Source organism: Paramormyrops kingsleyae, chromosome 9 (genome assembly GCF_048594095.1).
Source record: "Paramormyrops kingsleyae isolate MSU_618 chromosome 9, PKINGS_0.4, whole genome shotgun sequence".
NCBI classification, from domain to species: Eukaryota; Metazoa; Chordata; class Actinopteri; order Osteoglossiformes; family Mormyridae; genus Paramormyrops; species Paramormyrops kingsleyae.
Window position 1 is genome coordinate 380,081 of NC_132805.1, and position 27,281 is coordinate 407,361.

Genomic DNA, 27,281 nt, shown 5'->3' on the forward strand with positions numbered 1-27,281 from the left:
TCTGAGTGTCTTCAATCCGAAGCAGTGCCCCTGCAGCAATCATTCATCCGAAGGGTCTGACTGACTTCAATGTGATGCCCTAGTCACCAAACATAAGATTTCACACAGAACATATATAATCAGTTCAGATGGGCAAAAATGACGGAGGTCAACAGGATGAAGCTTCAACTTCAAAACAATTTTTTTCAAACGAGCAAGATGGGCAGCCTGACCATATCTGCAAAACAATATGAGGTTATCAGCTCAATGAGAGGTGCCACACACATTTAAAACAGCACTTTAACTCTCTCTTCCTGTAGAGCTTCACCAATTATTCCAGGACAGTGGATTCATGTGATGGCATCATTGCTAAGCCAGACAGATCTCTCTCTCTCGCCTTGCCTCCATGTAATAATACTAATTGTTAATGCATTCAGAGCAGCACCTCTGTCTGGGCTTGCTCTGGAAACCAGCTAATAACCTCACAGTCACTTATCAAGCTAAAAGTCCCAGCTCTAACTGGTGGGCACTTTTTGTCATGGATGTCTGTGCTCATTCCTCATAATCAGACGTCATTTGTTTTCTTCTCAGATCGGGTTTAATGATCGGGCGCTTAAGCCGGCAGCTAGGGAGGAGGTGAAGATGCGGCGTACTCCTTCATGACGGAGCCATGGCTTCACCCACAAAGGGTGTCCGTAACTGCTAATTAGGACAAGCGACAGCTCAGGGAGACAAAGAAGGAGAGAGGTGCCCCGTGGGAGTGTCATGTGAACTTAAAGCAAAACTAATCGCAAACAAAGCACGCCAGGCATTAAACAAAAGCAGGGGAAATTAAAACAATGCACCCACAGTACCCCTTCTTTAGTGATTTGTGTTTAACGGGAGCCGATAACAAAAAAGAAAAAAAACCCAGTCAAAAAGCCGGGTTTTCCTGCCATTCTTACATCCCTGATGGGAGCGTCGATTCGGTGCTGATGGGCATGAGCTCATGTTGAGTTTCTACCTGATAGGAATCAGTGTTCAGAGATAGAAATCGAACAATAAAGGACGTCCCAGTGGCCTGCCACTGGCCTCATAGAAACAGGTTCCATCATTTGCTCATACAAAGGAGCGAGTGCCCATGCAGTATCGAAGCAGCAAACTACAGAATGCCATCTAGCTATTGGGTCACAGAAGAAGAACAGACACATTATTAAGTGATTGTCAACATACCATAGAACACAACAACAAAAAGCGTCCTCTGTATTTAACCCATATGTGACATAGCAGGGGGCAGCTAATTCAGTGCCTGGGGGCGGCACCTTGCTCAGGGTACATCAGTGTTACGTTGCTGGTTGGGGGTTCAAACCAGCAATCATCTAATCACAAATGTACTTCCCTAACCATTAGGCCACTGCCACTTCCAAAAACAGTCCAATGTTTTTTTAAAAAAAGACACATGGTGAAGAATCAGCATTTCCTACTGAATATAACTTCAGTCTAAGCGATTATGCTCAGGTTTGGTTTTATCTCAGGTCAATCTGGGCAAAACACAAAATGCCGAACCAAACAATGAGAGTGTACCTTTACAGAAGCCTTCACCAGGGGGCCACTTAGAAGATAACAGAGCTAGATTGACTGAAAATAACAATAGACAAGTATGGCTTTCTTTCAGTGTATAGGTAGCATGTAGGTAGAGGTGAGTTCAAATCAGCTGTAATTTTGTTATATTATTTGTTAAATTGTGTTCTATATGTGCTCCCAGTGAGAAGGAGTATGTGATCTAGTCAGTGCTGTTAATTTATATAGCTGGCAAGGAACAGCATTTAATAGTGGCCCTTGCATCCTGCATGCTTGGACGCAGATGGAAAGCCTTAAGCTGTACAACATGCACCTTTGGTACTAAGGTTTTCTACTAGACACCTAAAGCACATTTGATGACAGCTGAATAGTTACTTGCTCATGTGGTGTCAATTGGATTGTATTGCCAGTTGTACTTGACTTTTGACATAGGCAATATTTTCAAGAGCTATTCCAAAGCATTCTTTGCAAGGGTCAGGAAATGGTTTTCATGTTTTCATCTTGTTTTTTTTTTACTTCCATTAAGAATATATTATGTAAATCAATATAAACCACTTTTTGGCTACTGGTTTGTAAAGGCACTCTACTGAATAAAATCTAATCGAGTGACCAATATATAGATTGTTATGCGCATCATTTAATTTTCTTCAGCCGTCATAAACTTTCTACTTATTCCTTAAAAAAGAATATGGTGTTTATTGAACATCTTCCAGTGTTGTATATTTTGTAGTAAATTCATCAAACTGCAGAACCTCAAGAGAAACTGCTTTTCTCCTTTCTTTTAAAGCAGGCTCTGCTTAATTCCTTGCATACAAATCAGCAGGCAATGAAGGTCTCCTTTGTATTCCGGAGGTAAATGTAAGGCCAAGGGAGAAGACTGGCGTCATGCTTCTGTACTATGACCACAAAAAGACTAGTCAACACAACAAGGGAGCTGATTCTGTCTGACTGTCGTGCAAATCGTATTACTGCTCAGGGGTTTCTAATGACATTTTTAAGATGTTGCCTGTGTTGCCTGCAAGGCAGTGTGTATAAAGACTAGTATATAAAACATAAAAAACAGAAAATATGGTTAATTAATGTTTAAGACTGAGTGTGAGCTATCTCCGTGTGTGTATGTGTGTCGATATGGGGTTCCGAGCTATTGGCACTAAAAATAATGCGCGCACACACACACACATTATATATATATATATATATATAAGCCAGCAGTTTCGACAATTTAACTGCAGTTTGTCGGTGACATGGTTTTGTTTTTACATGTGCCGATCTCCTTAATCAGCTTGCCTTATATTCGGAACACCTCTTGCATCTCTTTACCTACAGCCGCCTCCCCATCGGGTGAAAATAAACACAGCCGCTTCCTTTTGTGTACGGCTGGGTCGGGTAAGTTAGTATTAGGTTTCAGGTTCACACGCTTAATCACAGACCGCCCGTCGCCCAAACCAATTGCCCCATTCATTCCGCCGCTTCTGACGCCCGTCGCCTCTTATTGGCTAACAGCGCTTAGCTTTGGAACTTTCCCACGGGCAGCGCGTGCTGACAGCCGGCCAGCCGCCACACTCCTTTGAGAGAAGGGCCGCAGTGCACGAGGAGCACGTGGGCGGAGTACAACAGGCGCGCACTGCGCATCTATTGGATCTCGGTCAAGAATATTCAAAGAAGGGGCGTGGATGGACCCCGGATCCGTCAAACGGCAAGGCCACTCAGACGATCGTTTGTTCCTTATTGGCCAGTTGCTTGGAGGAACCCGCCCCTCCATCCGTCAGTCCATTCTTTCTTCGAATTGCGTAGAATTTATACCGTGGGAAAGAAGTTTCATACTCGAACCTGCTCCAGGGAGAGTCGCTTGTTGACGGACGGTGCTCTGCAAAGGATTGTTTGCGGTCAAAATGAAAAGAAATCACGATTATACGTCGTCGGACAGTGACCTCGACGACAGCATTGAAGTAGAGAGAGAAAGCGTCGATGAAAATGGGTAAGCGACCATACGATGCGATCAAGATTTGCAATAAAATAGCCGACGTTGCCTGAAGGAAAAATTGACGAGTCGGCGAAGTATTAAAGTGTTGATTGATTTGTTGTATTATCGAGTAATTGTGCTGTGTTAAATGAAAGAACATATTTAAATTGCTGGTAATGCATGTTATATAGTAAATTAAGTAGTTGTCTATAAGTATGTAGAAAATGGGTTATTGAGGTATGATTTTGCGAAACAACCTCAAAAGCTTCCTTGTAAAATCCGTTATATACATGCATTGTATATTAGAGCATAACGTGCTATTGAAATTAATTATGGGGGAAATGAAGCGCTTATCTGCAGTGTTTGTGCGCCTCTGCTAGGAATCCGTGTTCTCCGCACGGATCAATGTCTCCCTCCACATCCTCTCAAGTTCAGGCGAGGAAAGTGCGCCGTGGGGTGAGTGCTCGGCACCCCGGCTCGTGTCCGCGAGCGCGTCCCTGGCTGCGCGCACCTGTTCTTACTATCAGCGCTGTTTGTCCCTAGATAATAGAGAAGCGGCGCCGTGACCGGATCAACAACAGCCTGTCGGAGCTCAGGAGGCTGGTCCCCAGCGCCTTTGAGAAACAGGTATCCGGCTACGACTGGGACAGCGCCTTTTAATCATTCACATCCCGTATCCACTGGCCGTCAGTTGTGATTTTTATTCATTATACAGTGAAAATAAACCATGACGTTCTTTCTGCATACATTTCGTACCCCCAAATGTTTTTTTTTAACACTGATGCAAATTAATTTAAGAAAACTGTACACTTTGGGACGTTTCCATCTATTGTATGCATTCAGTCTGCTTTTTCAAACCTTTAGGGTTCCGCTAAATTGGAAAAGGCTGAGATTCTGCAGATGACCGTGGATCATCTTAAACTGCTTCATGCTGCTGGCGGAAAAGGTAGGCGGTTAAGGTTCTTTTGGTGAACTCATTGGTGAACATTTTCGAGGAAGAAACCAAGTTGTCATTGTTTGTAATGCAGAATTACCATTTGTCTAGCACAATGGCCCCGAGTTTACAATAGCTGGTGTTTCCCAAGCTTAAATTCATTTGACTTAAATACTCATTTAAAAAAAGTTGTCAGTTCTGTCCATCTCCATCTTGTTACATCTTATGTAGTCTAATAAAATGATTTCCCAGTCAAGTACATGGTAAAATCACCAAGTGCTCTACCGGTGATGGTGAATAGTGAATGTCACTTGTAAATTAATTTGAATTTATTCTGCTGCAGTTTATCTACTGCCTACCTATTCTAAATGAAGACCTGCTTGGCCTGGCACTATGTATGCCAACCATTCGGATCCAGCCCTGGGCACTATGTATGCCAACCATTCGGATCCAGCCCTGGGCACTATGTATGCCAACCATTCGGATCCAGCCCTGGGCACTATGTATGCCAACCATTCGGATCCAGCCCTGGGCACTATGTATGCCAACCATTCGGATCCAGCCCTGGGCACTATGTATGCCAACCATTCGGAACAAGCCCAGCTAAATGGCACAGGCCTGTCGTGATTGTAAACTATTTTCAGCCACGTGAAAGCAGTCGAAGTGTAGTGGATGTTGACAAGAGTGGATGTAAAATAACTATGAGCGGTTCTGTAAGTAAAAAATGGGAAGGCCAGTGGGTATTCTGGTTCTGGGTTGTGCTTAATTCCCTGGCTCTTAAGAGAGTGAATTTGTCACTGTGATTATTTTCCATTTAATGCAATTGTTTCTCCTTCATCCCCTGGCTTGATGGAATGGGGAGGAGGCTCTCTCAGTTGGTTTTGTTAGGAGCCTTGCAGGGTTTTGAGGCTCGTTGCCCTTCCTTGCGGCGTGTCGGCGCTCGCGGCCCTTCCTTGCGGCGGGTGGAGGCTCGCGGCCCTTCCTTGCGGCGGGTGGAGGCTCGCGGCCCTTCCTTGCGGCGGGTGGAGGCTCGCGGCCCTTCCTTGCGGCGGGTGGAGGCTCGCGGCCCTTCCTTGCGGCGGGTGGAGGCTCGCGGCCCTTCCTTGCGGCGGGTCGAGGCTCGCGGCCCTTGCGGCGGGTCGAGGCTCGCGGCCCTTGCGGTGGGTCGAGGCTCGCGGCCCTTGCGGCGGGTGGAGGCTCGCGGCCCTTCCTTGCGGCGGGTCGAGGCTCGCGGCCCTTCCTTGCGGCGGGTCGAGGCTCGCGGCCCTTCCTTGCGGCGGGTCGAGGCTCGCGGCCCTTGCGGTGGGTCGAGGCTCGCGGCCCTTGCGGCGGGTCGAGGCTCGCGGCCCTTCCTTGTGGAGTGTTGAGCCTGTGATCTATCTTTGCAGGTTACTTCGATGCTCACACGCTAGCCATGGACTACCGCAGCCTGGGCTTCCGTGAGTGCCTGGCAGAGGCAGCCCGCTACCTCAGCGTCATCGAGGGCCTGGATAGCGTGGACCCGCTGCGGATGCGACTGGTCTCTCACCTCAGCAGCTGTGCCTCACAGAGGGAGGTGCACTCCGGACTGGGCCGCCTGGCATGGGGCTCTGCCTTCGGGGTGGTGGGCATGCACCCGGCGCACCAGTTCCTCTTCCAGTCTCAGCAGCAGCCGGGGCATGTCGCGCCACGCAGGACAAGCAGTCCCCCATCTTCCTCCCCCTCCTCCTCCCCTTCAGACCCCCGGGGTCACACCAAGCTGAGTGGTGCAGCTTCCACAGAGTCTGGCCCCTTGAGGGTGCCTTCAAACGGCTCCTTGTCCTCCGCCATGCCCGTTTCACTCCCCAAGCTACCACCGCCCCTGCTCTCCTCCCTCTCCTCCTTGTCGACATTCCCCTTCCCCCTCGGCGCCTTTCCCCTGTTCTCCCCCGGCTCCTCCAGTACACCTGACCCCACTGCTGGCCTAGGGAAGCCCTACAAACCCTGGACCACTGAGATAGGGGCCTTTTGAACTTTTGCGCCCGACCAGCAGCATCGACTTAGCTGGGCCCTTTCAGCAATGGCGGCTTGAAAACTTTCCTTCCTGTAATTTTTTTTTTTTTATTTGCTTTGTTTTGTAATGGATAAAGGAAAAAGGTGGAAACAGGAACAGTTACAAAAGGGATTGTACTTGGGGTCACTCCTATAACAAATTAGTTAGTGTTAATTGTGTACTCTGCTGGTATAATTTCACACTACTAGTAGGACCCTAGCATGAGCAAGGCTGTAGGCCAGCATACATGTGTTGTTCTAGAGAGCACTTTATGCAGGAAATTCCCCCAAAAAATATATAAATCAAAAGTGATTCTATACGTAATAACAACAAATAGACTTTCCACAAAATGATTAGTTCTGGGTTGCCCTACTTGTAGAGAGTAATCATGGGTCCACACGTTATCTGTCCTGTGCATTTTGTAATGTGAGATTAACTTTAGTAACTTCAGTAACCCTAATAACAACCATGTGTCCCTATATCAGATAGTTTTATACTATTTAAATTTACTATCTATAGATGTTTTTCTTCCAGAAATCTTATTTAAAAAAACGCATTTGTATTTGTGCCATTTGCAAACTTCCTTTATATTACTGCACAAAATATATTACTATGTTTTTTCCCCTTAAATGACCATTGTTTTTTGCTGCTATGAAACAGCCCCATCCACATGTAATGGGAAGCCACAGTCATAGCATCAATCTCTCATTTAAATAGCTTTGTGCTCATTTGCATTTCATTCAGTTGAATTCTGGGAAATGTACAGAACGTTTCTTGTTTTTGAGGCCGTGACAGGTCAGATTCCATAACATTTCCGAAATGAAGATGTAAGGTACAGTGGGAAAACGATGTGCCTAGGAGGAGTTTGTATGGTACTGTATACACCACCTTTGTGTGCCCACACTGTTTGGAAACTACTCAATAAATTCTTATTGTAAGATCTCATCATGCTTAAACGCGTATTTATTTATTGGAAGTATTAGTGTCTGACGAGGGCAGACTTGGAAAAACAGGATCGTAAAAATCAGAAGAGTGCAAAGGAGATTAATTTAACTAAAGTGAGATTAATGCAGAATTAAGTTGGGATTAAATTCAGAGGATGAAGTTGGAGCTAAAAAAAATTAACCATCAAAAGAATGAGCCGCATTTTTAAAACGTGAAGAAACTGGGTTTTCTCGAAGTGGAATTCAATAACTTAATAAGGTGTGTATTACGGGCACTAGGACAGATACAGACCAAAGGTAAACGCATTAGTGAATTAAGGGTCAAAGGGGTTGAAAAAGACCCCAACATTGCACTGTTTTATAATTAACTTGCTTATTAAATTAGTAACAAATGCAACATATTTATAGCCCGACATTATGCGAATGGAATGAAATGTTATTGTGCATACCTTAATGGGTAACTGACATGGATCCGTCCTGAAAAAATGCCAGCGTTTAAATATAACCACGGGCCTCCGCGGCTGTGTGTGTCCAGGAAACGATTAAGGACAAGAGGAAATCCTGGACAAGGAGCGGTCAGCCCTGCAGTGTGGGAACGGGACGTTTGTGTGCGGAGAGCTGTGGGAAGAGGGCCGGGGGTGAGCTCACAGGACGGGAGCGCGGGGGGTACAGGTTACCTGGTAGCGTAACCCTAAACCCCCTGTATAACAGGTAGCGCTGCGCAGGTATTAAACGCCGCAGTTGGTTACGTTCATTATATTGACTGTAATGAAATACAGGGTTGCAAACTTTGGTCCGGTGGCTGGCGTGAGATTTTCAACTTGAGACAAGTCTTCACAGACATGCACATGCATTAACATGTATATGACAGTTTCATTACCTTGTAAATAGTCTGTAAGGTTTGCAAAGTACCCTAACGTTTTTGATGGAGCTAATTTTAGGTTTAAAATGGAATAATATAGGTGTACCGTATGATTTCTTGCATGAGCGTGAGAGTCTGAAAGCGAGTGTCACGCCAGATGCGTGAGAGGTGGCAACCCTTCGATATAACGTGCACGCCTTGTGCAAGGTTGTCCTTTATTACAGTGGTGGTTTCACTGTGATATTAAAATCACATTTTAACGTAAAAGTCAGGTATAAAAGACACCAAAATGCACAAAAATGTGCAAATGTCAGTATAAGGTTTGCTCTGGTCAGGCGTCAAAGAGGCAGCCACACTCTCCATGTTCACAGAACCCCAAACCTTTATTGACCACAGATTGTTCACAAAGATATATGGGGAAGGAAAAAACACAAAAAGGAAGCGGAATATGCAGGCGGACACATTCTTCTAAGACGATTACAAATCCAAGAGAAAGGTAAAGACCGCTGAAGATGCAACACCATGATCACTATTCTTAACCAGCTACACTGACCAGGGGGCGTGTGTCTTTTTTGGCATTATTTCGATATGTTATGTCTGTGGTGACACGGCCTTTGTTTGACAACAGCGTCTTTCACGCTTGTATCGCGACTGTAACATTCTCAAGCTGCGTTTCCTAACGCGACGGCTGATGTGTACAAGTACGTACAGCTCCGCTGCCTATTTCGAAAGTTTTGATGTTTTTTCCTCCAAATACTGACCAACAGATACACGGTTGCACGAAGGCTATTTTTCGTTCTGCAATCACATCGTCGTCTAGATAAGACTTCCGTGTCGAATAAAGTGGAGGGCCAACGCCGTAAACAGCATATAAGCGTAACCCCAGGCCAGTAAATTAAAAAACAAAAAGCTGGCGGAGCTTGTTTGCCACTCGACCAGTAGATGTCGCACTTTCCACACATTCGATGAGGAGTACTTATGATTGAAGGCGAACATAGGAAGGATCGTGCGAGCCATGCAGATTAGACAGCACCGCTGTGTCAGCCGGCGCACGTCTCTGTCCTTAAACGCCATCTTATCGAGTTATCAGCAAAGCGTAACAGGCAGAAGTCTTACAGGCAGAACGCCTCTGAAAGTGTGTGTGCGTGTCTATGTGTAAGTGTAGGAGGAATAGAGAACGGAGAAGAGATGGAGAAATTGTAAACGTCACAATGCTATATCAGTCCCCAAAAAGCTTATATCTACCTGGAGCCTGAGCGCAGTAACTCCTTGCATTCTTAACAATGACACTTAGACAGACATCGTCGAAAACACGTCAGCCAACTGCCAACTCACAACACCAAAGCTTGTTACAAGACAAACTGTTGCAGATCTCAAGAACATAAAAAAGTATATAAACAAAATCCATAACTGCACAGCGAAATACATTTGTCTATATTTATATATATGTATAAATAACACAATAGGAAATATTTACAAAAACAATACCCATGTTCACTTTTGTTGTAAATCAAGCAAATCATTCTTCTGAAAGGAGTGCAATGCTTTTTCGTTTTGTTTCGTTTGATAATGCTGATAGTGGGGGTTGCTTGGTCCTTCCCCGCCCCCGCTGGATGGCCAAGGCCTGCGTTCTGCACTGGAGTAGCGGTGGGGAAGGGGACGAGGGTGTGGGGAGGCAGGGCGGGGGCCAGGGGGCCTCTCAGCTCATGCCGTCAGCTCCTCCCTCAGCTCCTTGTTCCTGCGCACCTCAGCGGCGTGCCTTTCCTGAGCCGACGACACAGAGAGGACAGCCAATAATCCCAACAGTCACAACCCCCCCCTCACTGCTATGTGCTGGCTAGCAGCATCTCAGGCAGTCAGTGTGTTCATGTTAAGCATTTCATTAAAAATATTCATTAAAGTCAATCACTGTATCACCCTAAAATAACCACATTATATTATACATCAACATGTCCTCCCACATAAATTAACCCTCACTTGTATAGTACTGACTATTGCAGATTCAGCCCAAAATAATGGTCTTGAGAGAGTGTCCAGTAGGGGGCACACTTGGACAGAAGTTTAGTGTCCCTTAGAACACACAACCGCACATGAAAATGGTGTCCACCAGCAGAAACATTTCCATGCATATTCCGGCGGCTTATCTTGGATATAGTTATCAGTGGGGCCAGGAGCGTGTCCCAGGAAGCACAAGGAAGGGGTACCCACAAGAAAGGGTGCCAGTCCATTGCAGGGTATACATGCAGAATCACACACTATGGGCACTATGACCTTACTGCCAGCCATAGAGAGAACATGCAAACCCAAGACAAATGGAAGAGGTATGATTCCAAACCCAGCCTTTGAAGTGTAAAGGACGATTTATACTTTTCAGCTGAATCCATACCGTCGGTAGCTATGTACCCTATGCCATGGTCTGACGCTTCATATCGGGGGAGGTAGCCGTGTACCCTATGCCGTGGCCTGACGCTTCATATCGGGGGAGGTAGCCGTGTACCCTATGCCGTGGCCTGACGCTTCATATCGGGGGAGGTAGCCGTGTACCCTATGCCGTGGCCTGACGCTTCATATCGGGGGAGGTAGCCGTGTACCCTATGCCGTGGTCTGACGCTTCATATCGGGGGAGGTAGCCGTGTACCCTATGCCGTGGCCTGACGCTTCATATCAGGGGAGGTAGCGGTGTACCCAGGGGCGGATTAACGCACAGGCTAGATATGGCTTAAGCCTAGGGGCCCCACGTGTGCCAGCCTGCAAGGGGGCCCCCATTGGCGCGGAGCGGGGCTGGGTTGGGGGGCCCACAGACTACTGTAGCCTAGGGGCCTCCGTACACCTTAATCCGCCCCTGGGTGTACCCTATGCCGTGGTCTGACGCTTCATATCGGGGGAGGTAGCCGTGTACCCTATGCCGTGGCCTGACGCTTCATATCGGGGGAGGTAGCCGTGTACCCTATGCCGTGGTCTGACGCTTCATATCGGGGGAGGTAGCCGTGTACCCTATGCCGTGGCCTGACGCTTCATATCGGGGGAGGTAGCCGTGTACCCTATGCCGTGGCCTGACGCTTCATATCGGGGGAGGTAGCCGTGTACCCTATGCCATTGTCTGACGCTTCATATCGGGGGAGGTAGCCGTGTACCCTATGCCGTGGTCTGACGCTTCATATCGGGGGAGGTAGCCGTGTACCCTATGCCGTGGCCTGACGCTTCATATCGGGGGAGGTAGCCGTGTACCCTATGCCGTGGTCTGACGCTTCATATCGGGGGAGGTAGCCGTGTACCCTATGCCGTGGCCTGACGCTTCATATCAGGGGAGGTAGCGGTGTACCCAGGGGCGGATTAACGCACAGGCTAGATATGGCTTAAGCCTAGGGGCCCCACGTGTGCCAGCCTGCAAGGGGGCCCCCATTGGCGCGGAGCGGGGCTGGGTTGGGGGGCCCACAGACTACTGTAGCCTAGGGGCCTCCGTACACCTTAATCCGCCCCTGGGTGTACCCTATGCCGTGGCCTGACGCTTCATATCGGGGGAGGTAGCCGTGTACCCTATGCCGTGGTCTGACGCTTCATATCGGGGGAGGCAGCCGTGTACCCTATGCCGTGGCCTGACGCTTCATATCAGGGGAGGTAGCGGTGTACCCAGGGGCGGATTAACGCACAGGCTAGATATGGCTTAAGCCTAGGGGCCCCACGTGTGCCAGCCTGCAAGGGGGTCCCCATTGGCGCGGAGCGGGGCTGGGTTGGGGGGCCCACAGACTACTGTAGCCTAGGGGCCTCCGTACACCTTAATCCGCCCCTGGGTGTACCCTATGCCGTGGCCTGACGCTTCATATCGGGGGAGGTAGCCGTGTACCCTATGCCATTGTCTGACGCTTCATATCGGGGGAGGTAGCCGTGTACCCTATGCCGTGGTCTGACGCTTCATATCGGGGGAGGTAGCCGTGTACCCTATGCCGTGGTCTGACGCTTCATATCGGGGGAGGTAGCCGTGTACCCTATGCCGTGGTCTGACGCTTCATATCGGGGGAGGTAGCCGTGTACCCTATGCCGTGGTCTGACGCTTCATATCGGGGGAGGTAGCCGTGTACCCTATGCCGTGGCCTGACGCTTCATATCGGGGGAGGTAGCCGTGTACCCTATGCCGTGGCCTGATGCTTCATATCGGGGGAGGTAGCCGTGTACCCTATGCCGTTGTCTGACGCTTCATATCGGGGGAGGTAGCCGTGTACCCTATGCCGTGGTCTGACGCTTCATATCGGGGGAGGTAGCCGTGTACCCTATGCCGTTGTCTGACGCTTCATATCGGGGGAGGTAGCCGTGTACCCTATGCCGTGGTCTGACGCTTCATATCGGGGGAGGTAGCCGTGTACCCTATGCCGTGGCCTGACGCTTCATATCGGGGGAGGTAGCCGTGTACCCTATGCCGTGGTCTGACGCTTCATATCGGGGGAGGTAGCCGTGTACCCTATGCCGTGGTCTGACGCTTCATATCGGGGGAGGTAGCCGTGTACCCTATGCCGTGGTCTGACGCTTCATATCGGGGGAGGTAGCCGTGTACCCTATGCCGTGGCCTGACGCTTCATATCGGGGGAGGTAGCCGTGTACCCTATGCCGTGGTCTGACGCTTCATATCGGGGGAGGTAGCCGTGTACCCTATGCCGTTGTCTGACGCTTCATATCGGGGGAGGTAGCCGTGTACCCTATGCCGTGGTCTGACGCTTCATATCGGGGGAGGTAGCCGTGTACCCTATGCCGTGGCCTGATGCTTCATATCGGGGGAGGTAGCCGTGTACCCTATGCCGTTGTCTGACGCTTCATATCGGGGGAGGTAGCCGTGTACCCTATGCCGTTGTCTGACGCTTCATATCGGGGGAGGTAGCCGTGTACCCTATGCCGTTGTCTGACGCTTCATATCGGGGGAGGTAGCCGTGTACCCTATGCCGTTGTCTGACGCTTCATATCGGGGGAGGTAGCCGTGTACCCTATGCCGTGGTCTGACGCTTCATATCGGGGGAGGTAGCCGTGTACCCTATGCCGTGGTCTGACGCTTCATATCGGGGGAGGTAGCCGTGTACCCTATGCCGTGGTCTGACGCTTCATATCGGGGGAGGTAGCCGTGTACCCTATGCCGTGGTCTGACGCTTCATATCGGGGGAGGTAGCCGTGTACCCTATGCCGTGGCCTGACGCTTCATATCGGGGGAGGTAGCCGTGTACCCTATGCCGTGGTCTGACGCTTCATATCGGGGGAGGTAGCCGTGTACCCTATGCCGTTGTCTGACGCTTCATATCGGGGGAGGTAGCCGTGTACCCTATGCCGTGGTCTGACGCTTCATATCGGGGGAGGTAGCCGTGTACCCTATGCCGTGGCCTGATGCTTCATATCGGGGGAGGTAGCCGTGTACCCTATGCCGTTGTCTGACGCTTCATATCGGGGGAGGTAGCCGTGTACCCTATGCCGTTGTCTGACGCTTCATATCGGGGGAGGTAGCCGTGTACCCTATGCCGTTGTCTGACGCTTCATATCGGGGGAGGTAGCCGTGTACCCTATGCCGTGGTCTGACGCTTCATATCGGGGGAGGTAGCCGTGTACCCTATGCCGTGGTCTGACGCTTCATATCGGGGGAGGTAGCCGTGTACCCTATGCCGTGGCCTGACGCTTCATATCGGGGGAGGTAGCCGTGTACCCTATGCCGTTGTCTGACGCTTCATATCGGGGGAGGTAGCCGTGTACCCTATGCCGTGGTCTGACGCTTCATATCGGGGGAGGTAGCCGTGTACCCTATGCCGTGGCCTGACGCTTCATATCGGGGGAGGTAGCCGTGTACCCTATGCCGTTGTCTGACGCTTCATATCGGGGGAGGTAGCCGTGTACCCTATGCCGTTGTCTGACGCTTCATATCGGGGGAGGTAGCCGTGTACCCTATGCCGTTGTCTGACGCTTCATATCGGGGGAGGTAGCCGTGTACCCTATGCCGTGGTCTGACGCTTCATATCGGGGGAGGTAGCCGTGTACCCTATGCCGTTGTCTGACGCTTCATATCGGGGGAGGTAGCCGTGTACCCTATGCCGTGGTCTGACGCTTCATATCGGGGGAGGTAGCCGTGTACCCTATGCCGTGGCCTGACGCTTCATATCGGGGGAGGTAGCCGTGTACCCTATGCCGTGGCCTGACGCTTCATATTGGGGGAGGCGCATATCAGGCTATGGCAAAGGCTATGGCATAGGGTACACAGCTACCATGTATGGTCGGTGTAGATTCTGCACGTAAGTCAGCCTTATGGCAGCAATTCTATCTACTAAGCTCTCATGCTACCCCTAGAGGGCATACTTGCACTTTCAGAATGGGATTCACTAAAGCACATACTTGCACATTCTAATTATGTCCACTAGAGGGCCCTTCACATGAGAATGGTGTCCACCAGAGGGCACACACTTGCACAGAAATCAAAGTAGGCTCATGCCTGTTGTCTTCAGGACCTAGAATCTCACCTTCTCATGCAGGCGCTCCATGATAGCTGCCAGGTGGGCCTCACGATTCTCCTTGATCTGCTCCATCTTGAAGATCAGTTTCTCTTCGGCCATCTTGCTGAAGTTGCTGTTCTCCTCGATGGCCTTGAGCAGGACATCCCGCTCATGGTCACGCTTCTCGGCCAGCGCCTTCAGCACCTGGGCCTCCTGGGACTGGTGAAGCAGGGACACATTGCTGTCACAATGCTCTTCTCAAGCCTGAGGCATGCAGCCTTGGTTTTCTGCTAGAGCTCTTTCGTTGCGGTCCCCCACTCCTCTCTCCTTCCCGGTGTGTCAGCATATGGCTTTGTGCTGAGGCCCTTCATCCTGCCCACTACTCCTCCATGTCGGTGACCAAAACACATGGCCATCGTTGCTATTTCAAGACACACTAGCAGCCCCAAAGTGCTTAGTGTGATGTGGCTGTGGTGAGGAAGCTGCACAGTCCTCACATGAGAAACCTTGCAGAGACACCACAGACTATTGCTGTTTTGAGCTGCATAACATCCAGGACATCTACAGAAGGACCCCATCCACTCCAGCCACAAACTGTTTCACTCCTGCCATCAGGGAAACGGTATCGGAGCATCAATTCACAGAAAAGTCTCTGTAACAGCTTCCTTCAGTCAGTTAGGCTACTCAGTAGCTGCAAAGGCTATTATTATGGACAATTTTCACATTTAATGCTTTTCTCTTTGTTTTTTCTTACTGTATTTAGCAAGTTTATTTTTGTATGTATCTTTTATTTATCCTTAAACTTTACTTATTACTTTAGTAGGAAGCTCATATCATTGCCTGCATCTACTGCTGTATGCTGTACATCTGCTAGATAAACTTTGATTTATTTGATTTTTGTGACAGCTTGTCAGATGCCTGTGTCACATTCTGACTTCAGTTATGGTCTGTGTGTTTAATAAACATGGTAAACCTATTCGTAAACATATAGCAAACCTATTCATTTCAAACAGTCGAAAGTCTGATGGGTAAAACATATTGTTACTAATGAGTAATAAAATACTTCATCATGCTCAGAAATTAAACCAATGTATCAGTTAAGTTGTTTATGTCAAGAGAAAACATGGAAATACTTTTCTCCGGTCCTCAGCAGCCTCCAGTTTCTTCTGGATGTCGTCCAGGGAGACCTCCCTCTTCTTGGGGGGCCAGGTGATGCTGTAACCTGCATCAGTCACCGGTGATGGTGGCTTGAGGATCACCTCAAAGGCCTGGCCAGAAGCCCGCTTGTTGATGGGCTTCACCTCCATGTCTGTACAGCGAACAAACAGAAGACCAACGATTCATTAGTGGTACAGTAAACAGAACCTGGAGGAAGACACCATGTGGATTAATCACTCCCTCATTTAACCTAATGAGAACTAATACAATAACCAGTAGGACCTAAGACAAAGTAGTCAGTGATTTACAAACTACAATAATTCTCACATAATAATCTAAAATGAGCTTCAGGTGTTTAATGGACTTTCAAAACTAGCCTCCATAGACAATGCTGCAAAGTAATGCATACCTTCGAATTCGCAAACCAGTTTGTTGCGTGACTCAGGATAGAAGCAGGAGCAGATGAGGGAGAGAACAGACAACTCCTTCATCTTCTCTTTGTAAGCTGGAATAAAACATCACAATCATTGTGATTAAATGGAGTTCCCATTTAATCATTTTAAATCATTTTAAATGGGAACTCCACCCAAAATAATAAGCAGGTTTATTTACTAAATTGCTTGATATTATTCCCCAGCATCCATCAAAAAGTACTTACGTGTTAGCATGCACTTCACTCCCCATGAACACTCAACATTCGCATTATTCAGAGAAAAAAAACACAGAAATTCTTCTGTTCCAGTATAGGAAGTGTGTAATGTAATGTTTAGTATTTGACTGATTTCACTATCAACACTCTCTGTGTGTATTACTGCGTGCCGTCATGAGTCAGTGTTTTCAACATTCTAGAACAATTTGCCACATAAGTCAGAGCATTGCCCACGCTGCGCTAGGTTATGTTTCTCAGTTTTCCATGAATCCTTCATGTTCTTTGGGAATTTTATAAATACACCAGCCGGGATCCACAAACAACTTATTTTTATTATCTTTGAAACATTTTATTAGTGTACAGTCCTATGCATATGAAAAGCACTGAGCAAACAAATGAGCAGATTTCCACTTCAAAGTTATGGTTCCTGATGTCCTTTCATTAAACCCGAATGTTCAGTGTTTACAACCTGTTATTTTACTATTGCAGGCGTTTAAACTGGACTAAAGGTTTTCCAATGACAAACGAATACAGTCGTATCACCTGATAAACATCTGAGTTTGCCGCATGCTTGGTGAGGGTGGCCTATGGCTGATCTTCAGGGATGCTAGCAGGCCACCATGAAGGCTAGGAGGGGAATGACATTAGAGCGCCAAAGCTCTTCAGCTCTTTCAGCTCAGAGATGCTTTTCATCAGGGAGACCAAACAAAGAATCTGATCTACTCTAAGCTTGTTTTATAATGCCGTTTCATCCCTACTAAAAAGAGATAGGAATAGACAAGAAATAGGAATAGTCACGTAGTGGGTGGATTTCTTCAAGAACAAAGGTAAGGGTTTTTTTTCTAAAGAAGGCAATAAAGGAAGGTTATGAGGAAATCTTAGATGATAAGATGATAAAGTGACAAAGTTATGGCTTTTGTGACATAGGTGAAATTACAGTACAGATTCTTCTAGTGCAATAAACCTTGGTTTACTTTCTTTGCTATTTTATGACACTCCCGTATATGTGTGTGTGTGTCATGTTTACAGATGCAACAGACAGCAGACGTACGAAGCAATGTCTATGTTTCAAAATAACGGATAGGGGACAAGGTTTAAGTCTCTTAACTACTTGTGTACACTGCCTCCAGTTAGCGTCGTTGAATTACTACCCATAATTCCTCTGTCAGGAGAGTAAAGGATGAGCCTCACTGGAACGTTCAATGTGTGGTTAATGTATTCTGTAGTTAGGCTGAAATTTGGTTTCTGTTATCATAAATACTAGCGCTTTGAATGCTAAGGACCTCTGTGGAAGGCGCCTGGGAGTCCTGGCTGTGGTTTGATAACGCGCCCACCGTTCCGGGATTAGCGGGCGCAGCCATGTGCCTTGTGATGGAAGCTGAGCTCAGTATGCAACAAGCTGTCAATTCAGGGCTTAGAACCACGCATTACATCAGCAGCCATGCAGAACAGCCCCGCGCTCTCCACGGATCAGCAGATCAAACGGGAAACGCAGTATCCACCAGTGAGAGTAGTTACAGACCGGACACCCTTGCGTAGACTGATCGGGGAGTGACTGCAGATTGGGAAACGACGATCAGCGTACGCTGCAGTGACCACCATGCGGTGCCCCGGCCCTTGCTGCAGAACCTGGTCGACCTCCGTCAGACAGCTGTGCTACACTCACTACGCGAATTAACACAGCTGCACCTGGTTTAACTGTGTCCAACACAGTCCAAAACAGGGCTGGAAAAAACACTTAACTAGCGTCTGGTAAAACCAAACATGTCCATTAATAAACCCAATCAATATATTTTTTTATGCAGATGTTACAAACGAATCGCGCATCAATGTAGATTTGCGACTGACAAGATAAAAATATACCCAGAGTTTCTAATTAGTAATTAATTATTCACTAAAAATACCTAATTATAAAATAAACGCACGTCTCCAGCGAGCGTACTCTCCCTTTGTCAACCTTAAACGAACTGTGAAAACTTCCATATTTTCCTTATCTGTCCTGTTCATAAGCAAAAACAGAATGTAACCACGTCCAGGCTACTGATATCCATATGTGATTTAAAAATATTTATTTGTAAAAAAAATATATATTTAAACAGAATGTTTAAAACACAGAGGCAGGTATATTTTGAAACGTTAGCAGCAGAATGTGTATTCGAGGCCTTTGGCTGATATCACTATACAGATTGTATAATGCAGAATACGTAATATATATTACAGCTCTCAGAATACTGAATACAAGACACAAGGCATTTATTGTTTTATTAATCATTTACCTATTAATTGCCCTTTCGTCTGAAATTCGGTTTTCACTAAGCGAATTTTATATTAAAATTGCGAAATATGACAAGTTAATTTGTCAAATTACTGAAACAGCTTTATTTCTCCTATTCCGTGCAGTAGAATAGAAAACACCAGACTATTGTCAAAAGAGGATTAACGTATCAAACATGACTAACGGGACGACAATGAATACGTATCCTTAAATATTACAGATTTCAGAGAAAAAAATAAAGAAACATTTTTCCTGAGTTGCAAAACAGCGAGGCTATTAGCCAGCACACACATTGGTTAAAGCCCCCATTTCCAATATCTTCCCATATCTTTGCACATCTCTGTCACCTAACAGTTGCATGACATAAAAGAGGCACACAATGCAATCGCTTTCCACCTTCAATAAACTCGGTTACGGGAAAAAAGAATCATCATTTATTCGGCAACGTTGTGTCCATAATGACTGATGCGTGTTTTTTTTTTAAATAATTTTTATTACTAAATTCATAAGGCTTTCAATGAACCTGCTTTGTAATCCTGAATCTTGGGTGGGGTCTCTCTGCATTATGCGGTAGAACCATGCGCTGTGTACGGCGGCAGGTGCGGCATTATAAATAATACTGCTTGCCGTCTTAAACTAACAAGTTATTTCTGCATTTAATATATCTTCCATTATTATTAATAAATAAGTATTGAATTTCAGTTCGCTCATCCTTGGGCAAAGCAAAATAAATTACATACACATCTTCTTTTGCATCTCCCAGGACGGGTGGTATTTCATATTTCATTGATAGCTAATAAATCTGTGACATAGATGAAAAATCATCGGTCCTTAACCACAGCAACGCATTCTATTAGCATGCTTTCGTATATGATTTCAAGCCAATCTTCATTTTTATGCGGCAGATTTTGGGCGCTCCCTTTAATTGAACCGGCTCAGAGCATCGGGCATCTTTTGTACCCAGATTTTCGTTGTAAAACACATCTTAGTGCATTTCCTAGTTGGAAACATGAGTAATACTATGTCATTTAGCGTGAAAATAACAACAAAAACGATCATCCTCTTACCGATCGCAGTTTTAGCCATGGTTTTTCGTTGATGCTGCTCAGTACCGAAGTGAGCGTTGCAGTTTCAGGATGCAGGCAGGAGAAAGGCTGCTTTAAGGCACTTACTCAGCAGATCGGGTCACTGTGGGGAGGAACAGCAATCAGACAGGGGTTTGTGAATTGCAGTCGTCTTCGTAAGCAATGACACTGCCCGCTCCCACATCCTGCTCCCCCGCTCTCATTTATGCATGCATGGAGACACACGTGCAGCACCCCGTCTATGTAAACCGTCAGTATAATATGTAAGAAAGGGATATCCAATTATCCCCCTTTCCTACATGGTGCATCCCAGGCTTTGAAATAAATATAATTATTTCACCCAAGACCAAAGCCTGTGTCTGTAATTAATCTTCTGAACCCATGCGAATACACATTCAGTTGGATCTGCTACTAATAATTAATCATGTTTGTTTCTCCTGTGTTATAAATAATAATCTTACACTATAGCAACATTGTCAGATATTACGTAACATTTAAGGGGTCCAACTTACGAGGCGTGAGGTTCGTGAATAGGGAAGGGGATAGCACAGCAACCGATTTTTATGGCAGTGATGTTAATATGTACTAGATTGCAGTGAACTTAGAACTCAAATTACGGAGGCATAGGGCATGAAATAGGGGATACCCTGGATGGCAGACCAGCCAATTATAGAACACCACACAATGCTATGGGCAATTTCCATCCATCCATCCATCCACCCATCTCCTAACTGTTTATCATAATCATGGTTTGGAGGGGGGGCTAGAGCCTGTCACAAAAAGCACAGGGTGTAAGACTGCAGTATACTCTGAACAGGATGTCAGTCCATCGCATAGGACAGATACAGGTACAAACAGTGTCCAAATTCTATCCCCAGCCTTGGAAGGCTACAAGGATAGTCTCTAAGCTGGTATTTTTTATACCAAAATTCTACTAAATGTTAAAATTCTGCATCTGATTTTTAAATTTTGGCATCAAGTGGAAATCTGATGTCAGGAAAAAGTTATCTATAGCATTTAATATCAATCTCAGGAATATTTTATATCAACAGCTTAATGTAAATGTAAAGAAATTAGACAGGCTTTTAAGTTTTTATATTAGATGTGGACATTTTATATCATGGGTTAACCTTTTGAAGTTTCTGTTATATAACTATATAACGTTACTGTTTTGTAACGTGATCTGTAATGGAATAATAATACACAATTATTAAAGCACATCTTACACACTCAGTCATTGGCTTGGTGTTCCAGGTTTTATTTATGCAATTGCAAGTTATTTTATCTCTAATTCTCTGTAAACTAATTATTTATTATTTACCAGAAATTAAATCATCAACATGTCTTACATGCATCCACCTGTAGCTAAGCCTCTGGACAATATATATATATATATATTCCTACACATGAGTATTTATATTCTGGACATTCATTGGCTTTATGGCCTAATACGGAGGGATTTCCTTCATAAAATGTACTTTTTACTCCTCAGCAACCTGCACACTCACAAACTGTTCACTCCAGTCAAGGAAAAACATTTTGGTGAAAAAAACATGCCTCAACTAGAATGATTTTGTAATTTCTTAATGTAGCTCAAACTAAGCCAAAGAGGCCTTATACTAAAATATATGTTCATAAAACTCCACTGATGAGCTACATTCGTACAGGTTAACGTAGTTAACGACGTCCATATTAATCAAACTGCAATGTGCTTGTGGGGAAATTGTCCCCTCACTAATTTTAGATGCACTCTTATAGTGATTTTGTCCTGGACCCGCATCTGTTAAGAGGTCATAAAGATTTTGCTTAAGTGTTTACTTTGGTCAGGCGTTCACTAAGAGCCTTCAAAATATACGGTTAAAGATATATCAAAAGATGTTTTGATCAGTTGCTGCTTTGGAAATGTGACTTATTACTAACCGAAATTTTATATATAATAATGTCTGCTATGCCTGCCCATCTAATCTCATTGTCTAATAATCATGTAAACGCTCTTGGTACACAATAGCTTTCGGAGTTGTTGCGTCACGGGCAAGAAGCAATAGAAATCGCCCATTGGCCTCTTACTTCCGCTTTTGGCCGCGTTTCCGGCAAAATATCTCGGCTTTTGTCCGCCATTTTGGACTGTTGTTGCGTTGTTTCGATTGCAACGGGAACTTTGTACTTCGGTCGAACAGGCATCGCTGGCTAGCGCTTGAAAACCACCCATCGGAATAGAATTTTACAGCTAGCTGTCGTGTAATAATATGGAACCGCCAGGAAGCAGTATAAGACATGCATCGTTTGAAAGAACGGAGGGTTTCAGTTGGTTTGTTAATTTATCTTGACATGGCTTGTAGATGTGGGAGCTAGCTAGTTAGCTAGCTAGCTAACTTACGTTAGCTACTTAAAAGGGAAAACAAACAAAAGTGAATCCTGTTCGTTAGCATCCGGAGAGTGCAGGAAAAGTGTACGTAAACTTGGTATACGGGGTACATGTCCTTGACTTGCGGGTTAGCGTGTCGGCTAAGCTAGCTAGCGCTCCGCGTTACGTCTGTTTGCCGATTCCTCGGCTCGAGCTCGCACGCCTGGCTACTTCGACGTTAATCGTCAAAACTATGGCGATGGGCGCATCTTCCGTGAAATTGCCACCCCGGGGTCGCCAGCTCGCCGGCTAGTCGACGTGCTCTAACGCAGGGATAGCTGTCTAGCAAACGGTTTGCTGGGGACCGAAGTGAGGACGGGAGATGTAAAAAAAAAAAAAAAATTGCTGTTTACTGGGAGCTAGCTAGGCCGCCATTAGTAACGCACGTCACAGCCCCATAGTAATATGTAGGTAGTTTCTTAACCAGCCGTGCAGGTCCCATGAGCACTTCAACTACACCGTCACTATGAATGCAAACACCGGTGCTGACTCGATGCCACTCGACCTAAAGATGAGCGTCTCATTTTCCTTTGCACTCCGGAATTGTGTCCTCCCGACATCTGAAATGACCTGTCGTAGTCCTGTCTTTCTGTCACTCTCCTACTTTTAATAACAAGGTGGACGAAACGGTGTAAAGTCAACGACTAGCTATATACTGAGCCGTAATTTTACTCCAGCTATGGGTGAAGGCGAGAGAAAGCAGACATAACCGGTATTTGTTCGTCTTGCTGTATTCCGAGATCTACCTTGCTGAAATGGCCAGCTTGTCTGTTTTGATTTACCAGAATCAAAACAATTTCGATCCTCATTTGCTTTGTGCCTGGCTATGAGTACATTGTCTTGATTTATTTAACCGTTTAATGTACTGGTTATTTTGCAGCTTATAGAAAAACTTTAAGGACTGATTTGCTTACCATTACACGTGTTTGGGCTTATATCCAACTCGATTTTCATAATTCGTTGAAATGATCCCCTAAACAGTGGAAATGAAACCAATTAGTTGGCTAGCTACTTTAAGCTAGCTAACCCCCCTCCCCATATGGACCTGTTCATCGGTAACAAAAAATGTCATAGCCAACTTTATATTTGACACTGCATTTAGAATTAGGGTAGCTGTCTCACCTGGGTATTTTAGCTTTTGTTTATGTGGTATCCTTTATGGAAACTTTCCTCACCCGATGTTGTAGTTAGGGATACTGATACATAGAGAAATACCGTGTAAAACAGTGGCTACAATCAGTATTCTAAAAATGGGGGACCCAAACTCAAGAAGAAAACAAACAATGAACAGATTACGTGCTCAACTTAGGAAGAAAAAGGAGTCCTTGGCTGACCAGTTTGATTTCAAGATGTACATTGCTTTCGTATTCAAAGATAAGGTGAGATTATGTAGGAGATCTGAAATAATCCACTACCATTGTTGAAGTATGGTGTAATATTTAGGCATTGTGTTTTCTGAAAGTTTGTTGTCACATTTTGCATTCAAATGTGCTGTTTCTGAACAAGTAAAAGGTAGCAAACTTTCATTTGGCTGTGGAGTTTCTGCTTTTTAGGAGTGATTTTTTCCCCTTTCCTTTTTAGAAGAAAAAGTCTGCACTTTTTGAGGTGGCTGAAGTGGTACCGGTTATGACCAATAACTATGAAGAGCATATTATTAAAGGTGTGCGAGATTGCAGCTACTCGCTGGAGAGTTCCTTAGAACTACTGCAGAAGGATGTGGTACAGTTACACGCCCCTCGCTACCAGTCAATGCGCAGGGTGAGTAGTGTATATGGAGAAGCAGTAGTCCTACTGACAGGCCGCTGGTTCTGCCGCGTCCAGCAGAAGTGTGCCCTGAAATTTGCCCGTTTTTCTCCTTAGGATGTCATTGGATGCACCCAGGAGATGGATTTCATCCTTTGGCCTCGCAATGACATAGAGAAGATTGTCTGTCTTCTGTTCTCCAGATGGAAGGGATCTGGTGATGAGTCCTTTAGGCCTGTTCAGGTGATGCTTTTTAATGAAAACTGAAGAGTAGCTGAAGGGTTTATGTTATGATGCTCCCTGCAATAATGTGCAATTATTTTCTGAAGTGGATGGCAAAAGTTGTCAGTTGGCTTGTTTATTAAATTGTCATTTGATCGATCCTAAAGTGCTTTTTGCTTCCAACCCTACATTTATATGCAGGTCAAGTTTGAATTTCATCACGGCGACTATGAGAAGCAGTTCTTGCATGCTGTGAGTCGAAAGGACAAGGCTGGAATGGTGATGAACAACCCTAGTCAGTCTATGTTCCTCTTTATGGACAGACAGCACTTACAGGCAAGTTTGTCATGATGGATGTCTAGATTTGGCTGTCATTAGTTTCCATTATGGGAAACTGTGTATCATATAAACCTGAAATCAAAGCAACTTACTGTCCATAAAGTCTATAAATGATACAAAAACTTTTCTTCTCAGGGTATAGTTACGACATACATTTTCAGCAAAATGACTGAGTTCAAGATTTAAAAACAATTATTAAGCAATTTGCATTGCTCAAACAAGTTGTATTAACGGTATGTGAAGAAGAGGAATGTATGATTAATCTTGTATAAGCCGCACAGTGGTTACACTAATAATTCTTATATGCAATCTTCCTTTAAAACAGACTCCAAAAACTAAGGCTACAGTCTTCAAGTTGTGCAGCATCTGCCTCTACCTGCCACAGGACCAGCTGACGTGCTGGGGCGGGGGTGGGATAGACGACCATCTCCGTCCATATATGCCAGACTAGGGTGTCACCGTTGCCACAGAGGGAGAGAAACCCAAGACCACTATTGCAGGCTCACCTCCTTTCTGACACAGATAGTTTTCATCACTCGATACAAGTGAACTTGCGCTTGGAACACTCCTTTTGTTTGCCCATCTTCATCCAGGACCTTGGTTCACTCATCCTTTTTCTACGTTCCTGTGTATTTTTGTTTTGTTTTTTTTGTTTTTTTTTTTTGCACTGATTTGTGACCATATCATGAATGATTGTAAATTTCTGATCTCACAGGTAAAATGTATAGCGTTTTAAAGAATTATTTCTATAATCTGTGTTGAGGGAGGCAGGTAAGCCTGGGAGGAATTTGTGCACAAATTTTGAAGATCAGAAAAGCCAGGAAACAAGTTTTATTTTTTTGTGTAGGCTTCGTTTCCCCCTGCTGATGCTTTACTTGGTCTATAGGTGTCTCCCTAGCTTGGCTGTAGATTTTATCATCACTTGTCATATTACTGCCAGGCGATTCCGACATGCTCTAGGGTGCACAGCCTGGAAGAAAGGTGTGATGAAATTGTGCTGTGAAATTGCAAGGAAAAAAACCAAATTAAGCTTTTTTTTCCCCTCTCCTTAAGGACATATTGATACCATGCAGGAAATTCATGGGCCGCAGTCTGGATAACAGAAGTGCATTTTGGGAATCTCTTTGGGGAACCTGTAAATGAAACTTTTCTGTACCTTGACAATAAAGCTCTGGAGATGCATTAAGAATGGGTCATGTTTTTATGCTTTTTCTAAAATGTCTCCAGTGCTTTCTGGAGGAGAACTAAGTTGCCCAAGAAAAGGTACAGGTTAGGACATATTTTGGCTTGTTAAACTGATGCACTAAAACCATTGTTCTGAAAGAAATTATTCTGACCTTGGCATTAGCTCTATCTCATAACCACACCTTTGTCTTATCACCAAAGCATTGCACCTAGAACTGCATGTTATACTGTACAGGTGAATTTACAAAAATCAAAAAAGGTTGCAAAGAGTATGGGATTATGGATGATTTTTGAACCTTAACAGAAAAATGGCAGTAAGGTTAGCACTTACAGTACAGTAAAATCCCATTAGATTTCAAGGGACCTGACAAAACAGTCCGTTACATCCAGAGTTGCTGTATGCCCAGAACACAACTACAGGACACCATTTACTCATGCCACACCCCAGCAGACACACTTGAGGTATAGATTATTATATTATACATGTAGTAATCCAACATTACCTGACCAGATGCGTGACTATTAATAATCCCACCTATGTATCTGCTGGATTTCACCGGCATGTCCGTTATAGCGAACAAAACTAGCTAAACGTGGCCCTGGGGACCAAATTGTTTTGTCCGTTATAGACAATATTCCGTTATAAGCGAGTCCACTATAATGGGATTTTACTGTAGGAGCTTGCTGGAGTGATATGTACACGTTTGATTAAGCTGATTCAGTTCACATTCTGATGGGAAGAATTATTAAAATTCCATTTCACTGTTGTCAAAATATTAGTTCTTAGTGGAATTCATGCTTTTTTGAGCTGAAGCGTAACAACATTAGGAAGAGAAACATAGCAAGAATTCAGTAAGCCTAATTGAATAAGCAATTAATATGAGCATTTAAATAGAAAAACAAAATAATTTTCACTCCAGAGCTAAGGAACAGACAAGAGAAGAAAGGAACCGGCATCTACTTTCAGGTATTTTCAGATATAAAGTCCTGTAAAATCGTGTGTCTGCAGGTTTGTCCTGGTACGGGGAGCACGTGGATGATGGGGCGGTGTGGGGGCGGCAGTGAGGGGACTTGGGGGAGGGAGGGTTGGGATCTGGGCTTGAGGGAGGGGGGGTCAGGGGCGGGTGTGCTTGGTGGCTCTCGGGGCGTCCCCCTGGTCCCCCGGGTGGGGGTCTTGGGGGGGGGGGGCCCGTGGGGTGTGCGGGTGGTCTGGGGTCCGGGCTCTGTCCGTGCCTGTGTGGCAGGCCTCCCGGGGGGGGGGGGCTGGCGCGCTGCCACCTGCGGCTGTGGGGTTCCTGGCTCGTGCTCGCCGGTGGGGGGCGCCCGGTGCCTCCTTCCCTGCCTTCCTTGGGTGGGCGCGCAGCCATCCGGTGCCAGGGGCCCGGGTACCTGGCCGCTGTGGGGCGGCTGGGTCCATGACCCGTCAGGGCTCTCCCGGCCGTCTGGGGGCCCCGGGGCGGTGTTGTTGTGGCCTCGCACACACACTGGGAATCATTCCATGTTAACCTGCACA

The 27,281-nt window shown here is 45.9% G+C and overlaps 3 protein-coding genes across 3 annotated transcripts; 2 read left to right on the forward strand and 1 right to left on the reverse strand.

Moving 5' to 3' along the window:
* Positions 1 to 3,117: 3,117 nt before the first annotated feature.
* Positions 3,118 to 7,392, forward strand: LOC111850393 (hairy/enhancer-of-split related with YRPW motif protein 1-like). The gene is made up of 5 exons (XM_023824250.2): positions 3,118 to 3,517; positions 3,883 to 3,958; positions 4,046 to 4,129; positions 4,367 to 4,448; positions 5,825 to 7,392. The coding sequence occupies exons 1-5, from the start codon at positions 3,432 to 3,434 to the stop codon at positions 6,424 to 6,426; spliced, it is 930 nt and encodes a 309-aa protein (XP_023680018.1). The 5' UTR covers positions 3,118 to 3,431; the 3' UTR covers positions 6,427 to 7,392.
* Positions 7,393 to 8,617: 1,225 nt separating this feature from the next.
* Positions 8,618 to 20,130, reverse strand: LOC111850431 (stathmin-2-like). The gene is made up of 5 exons (XM_023824320.2): positions 19,858 to 20,130; positions 16,276 to 16,371; positions 15,842 to 16,017; positions 14,736 to 14,927; positions 8,618 to 10,017 (listed from the first exon to the last, which is right to left on the reverse strand). Exons 1-5 carry the CDS (start codon positions 19,874 to 19,876, stop codon positions 9,958 to 9,960), a joined length of 543 nt encoding a protein of 180 aa, XP_023680088.1. The 5' UTR covers positions 19,877 to 20,130; the 3' UTR covers positions 8,618 to 9,957.
* Positions 20,131 to 21,972: 1,842 nt separating this feature from the next.
* c9h6orf62 (chromosome 9 C6orf62 homolog) lies at positions 21,973 to 25,772 on the forward strand. The gene is made up of 5 exons (XM_023824319.2): positions 21,973 to 23,658; positions 23,861 to 24,037; positions 24,140 to 24,265; positions 24,446 to 24,580; positions 24,909 to 25,772. The coding sequence occupies exons 1-5, from the start codon at positions 23,530 to 23,532 to the stop codon at positions 25,032 to 25,034; spliced, it is 693 nt and encodes a 230-aa protein (XP_023680087.1). The 5' UTR covers positions 21,973 to 23,529; the 3' UTR covers positions 25,035 to 25,772.
* Positions 25,773 to 27,281: the final 1,509 nt, after the last annotated feature.

Excerpts from the sequence above, each read along its gene's own strand:
- LOC111850393 (XM_023824250.2), top strand. The coding sequence starts at position 3,432 with ATGAAAAGAAATCACGATTATACGTCGTCGGACAGTGACCTCGACGAC. Across the intron at positions 3,518-3,882 it reads GAAAGCGTCGATGAAAATGG|GAATCCGTGTTCTCCGCACG; the intron begins GTAAGCGACCAT and ends CGCCTCTGCTAG. Across the intron at positions 4,449-5,824 it reads TCATGCTGCTGGCGGAAAAG|GTTACTTCGATGCTCACACG; the intron begins GTAGGCGGTTAA and ends CTATCTTTGCAG.
- LOC111850431 (XM_023824320.2), bottom strand. Across the intron at positions 16,018-16,275 it reads ACTGGTTTGCGAATTCGAAG|ACATGGAGGTGAAGCCCATC; the intron begins GTATGCATTACT and ends TTCGCTGTACAG. Across the intron at positions 10,018-14,735 it reads TGGAGCGCCTGCATGAGAAG|GAAAGGCACGCCGCTGAGGT; the intron begins GTGAGATTCTAG and ends TCGTCGGCTCAG.
- c9h6orf62 (XM_023824319.2), top strand. The coding sequence starts at position 23,530 with ATGGGGGACCCAAACTCAAGAAGAAAACAAACAATGAACAGATTACGT. Across the intron at positions 24,266-24,445 it reads AGTCCTTTAGGCCTGTTCAG|GTCAAGTTTGAATTTCATCA; the intron begins GTGATGCTTTTT and ends ATTTATATGCAG. Across the intron at positions 24,581-24,908 it reads TGGACAGACAGCACTTACAG|ACTCCAAAAACTAAGGCTAC; the intron begins GCAAGTTTGTCA and ends CCTTTAAAACAG.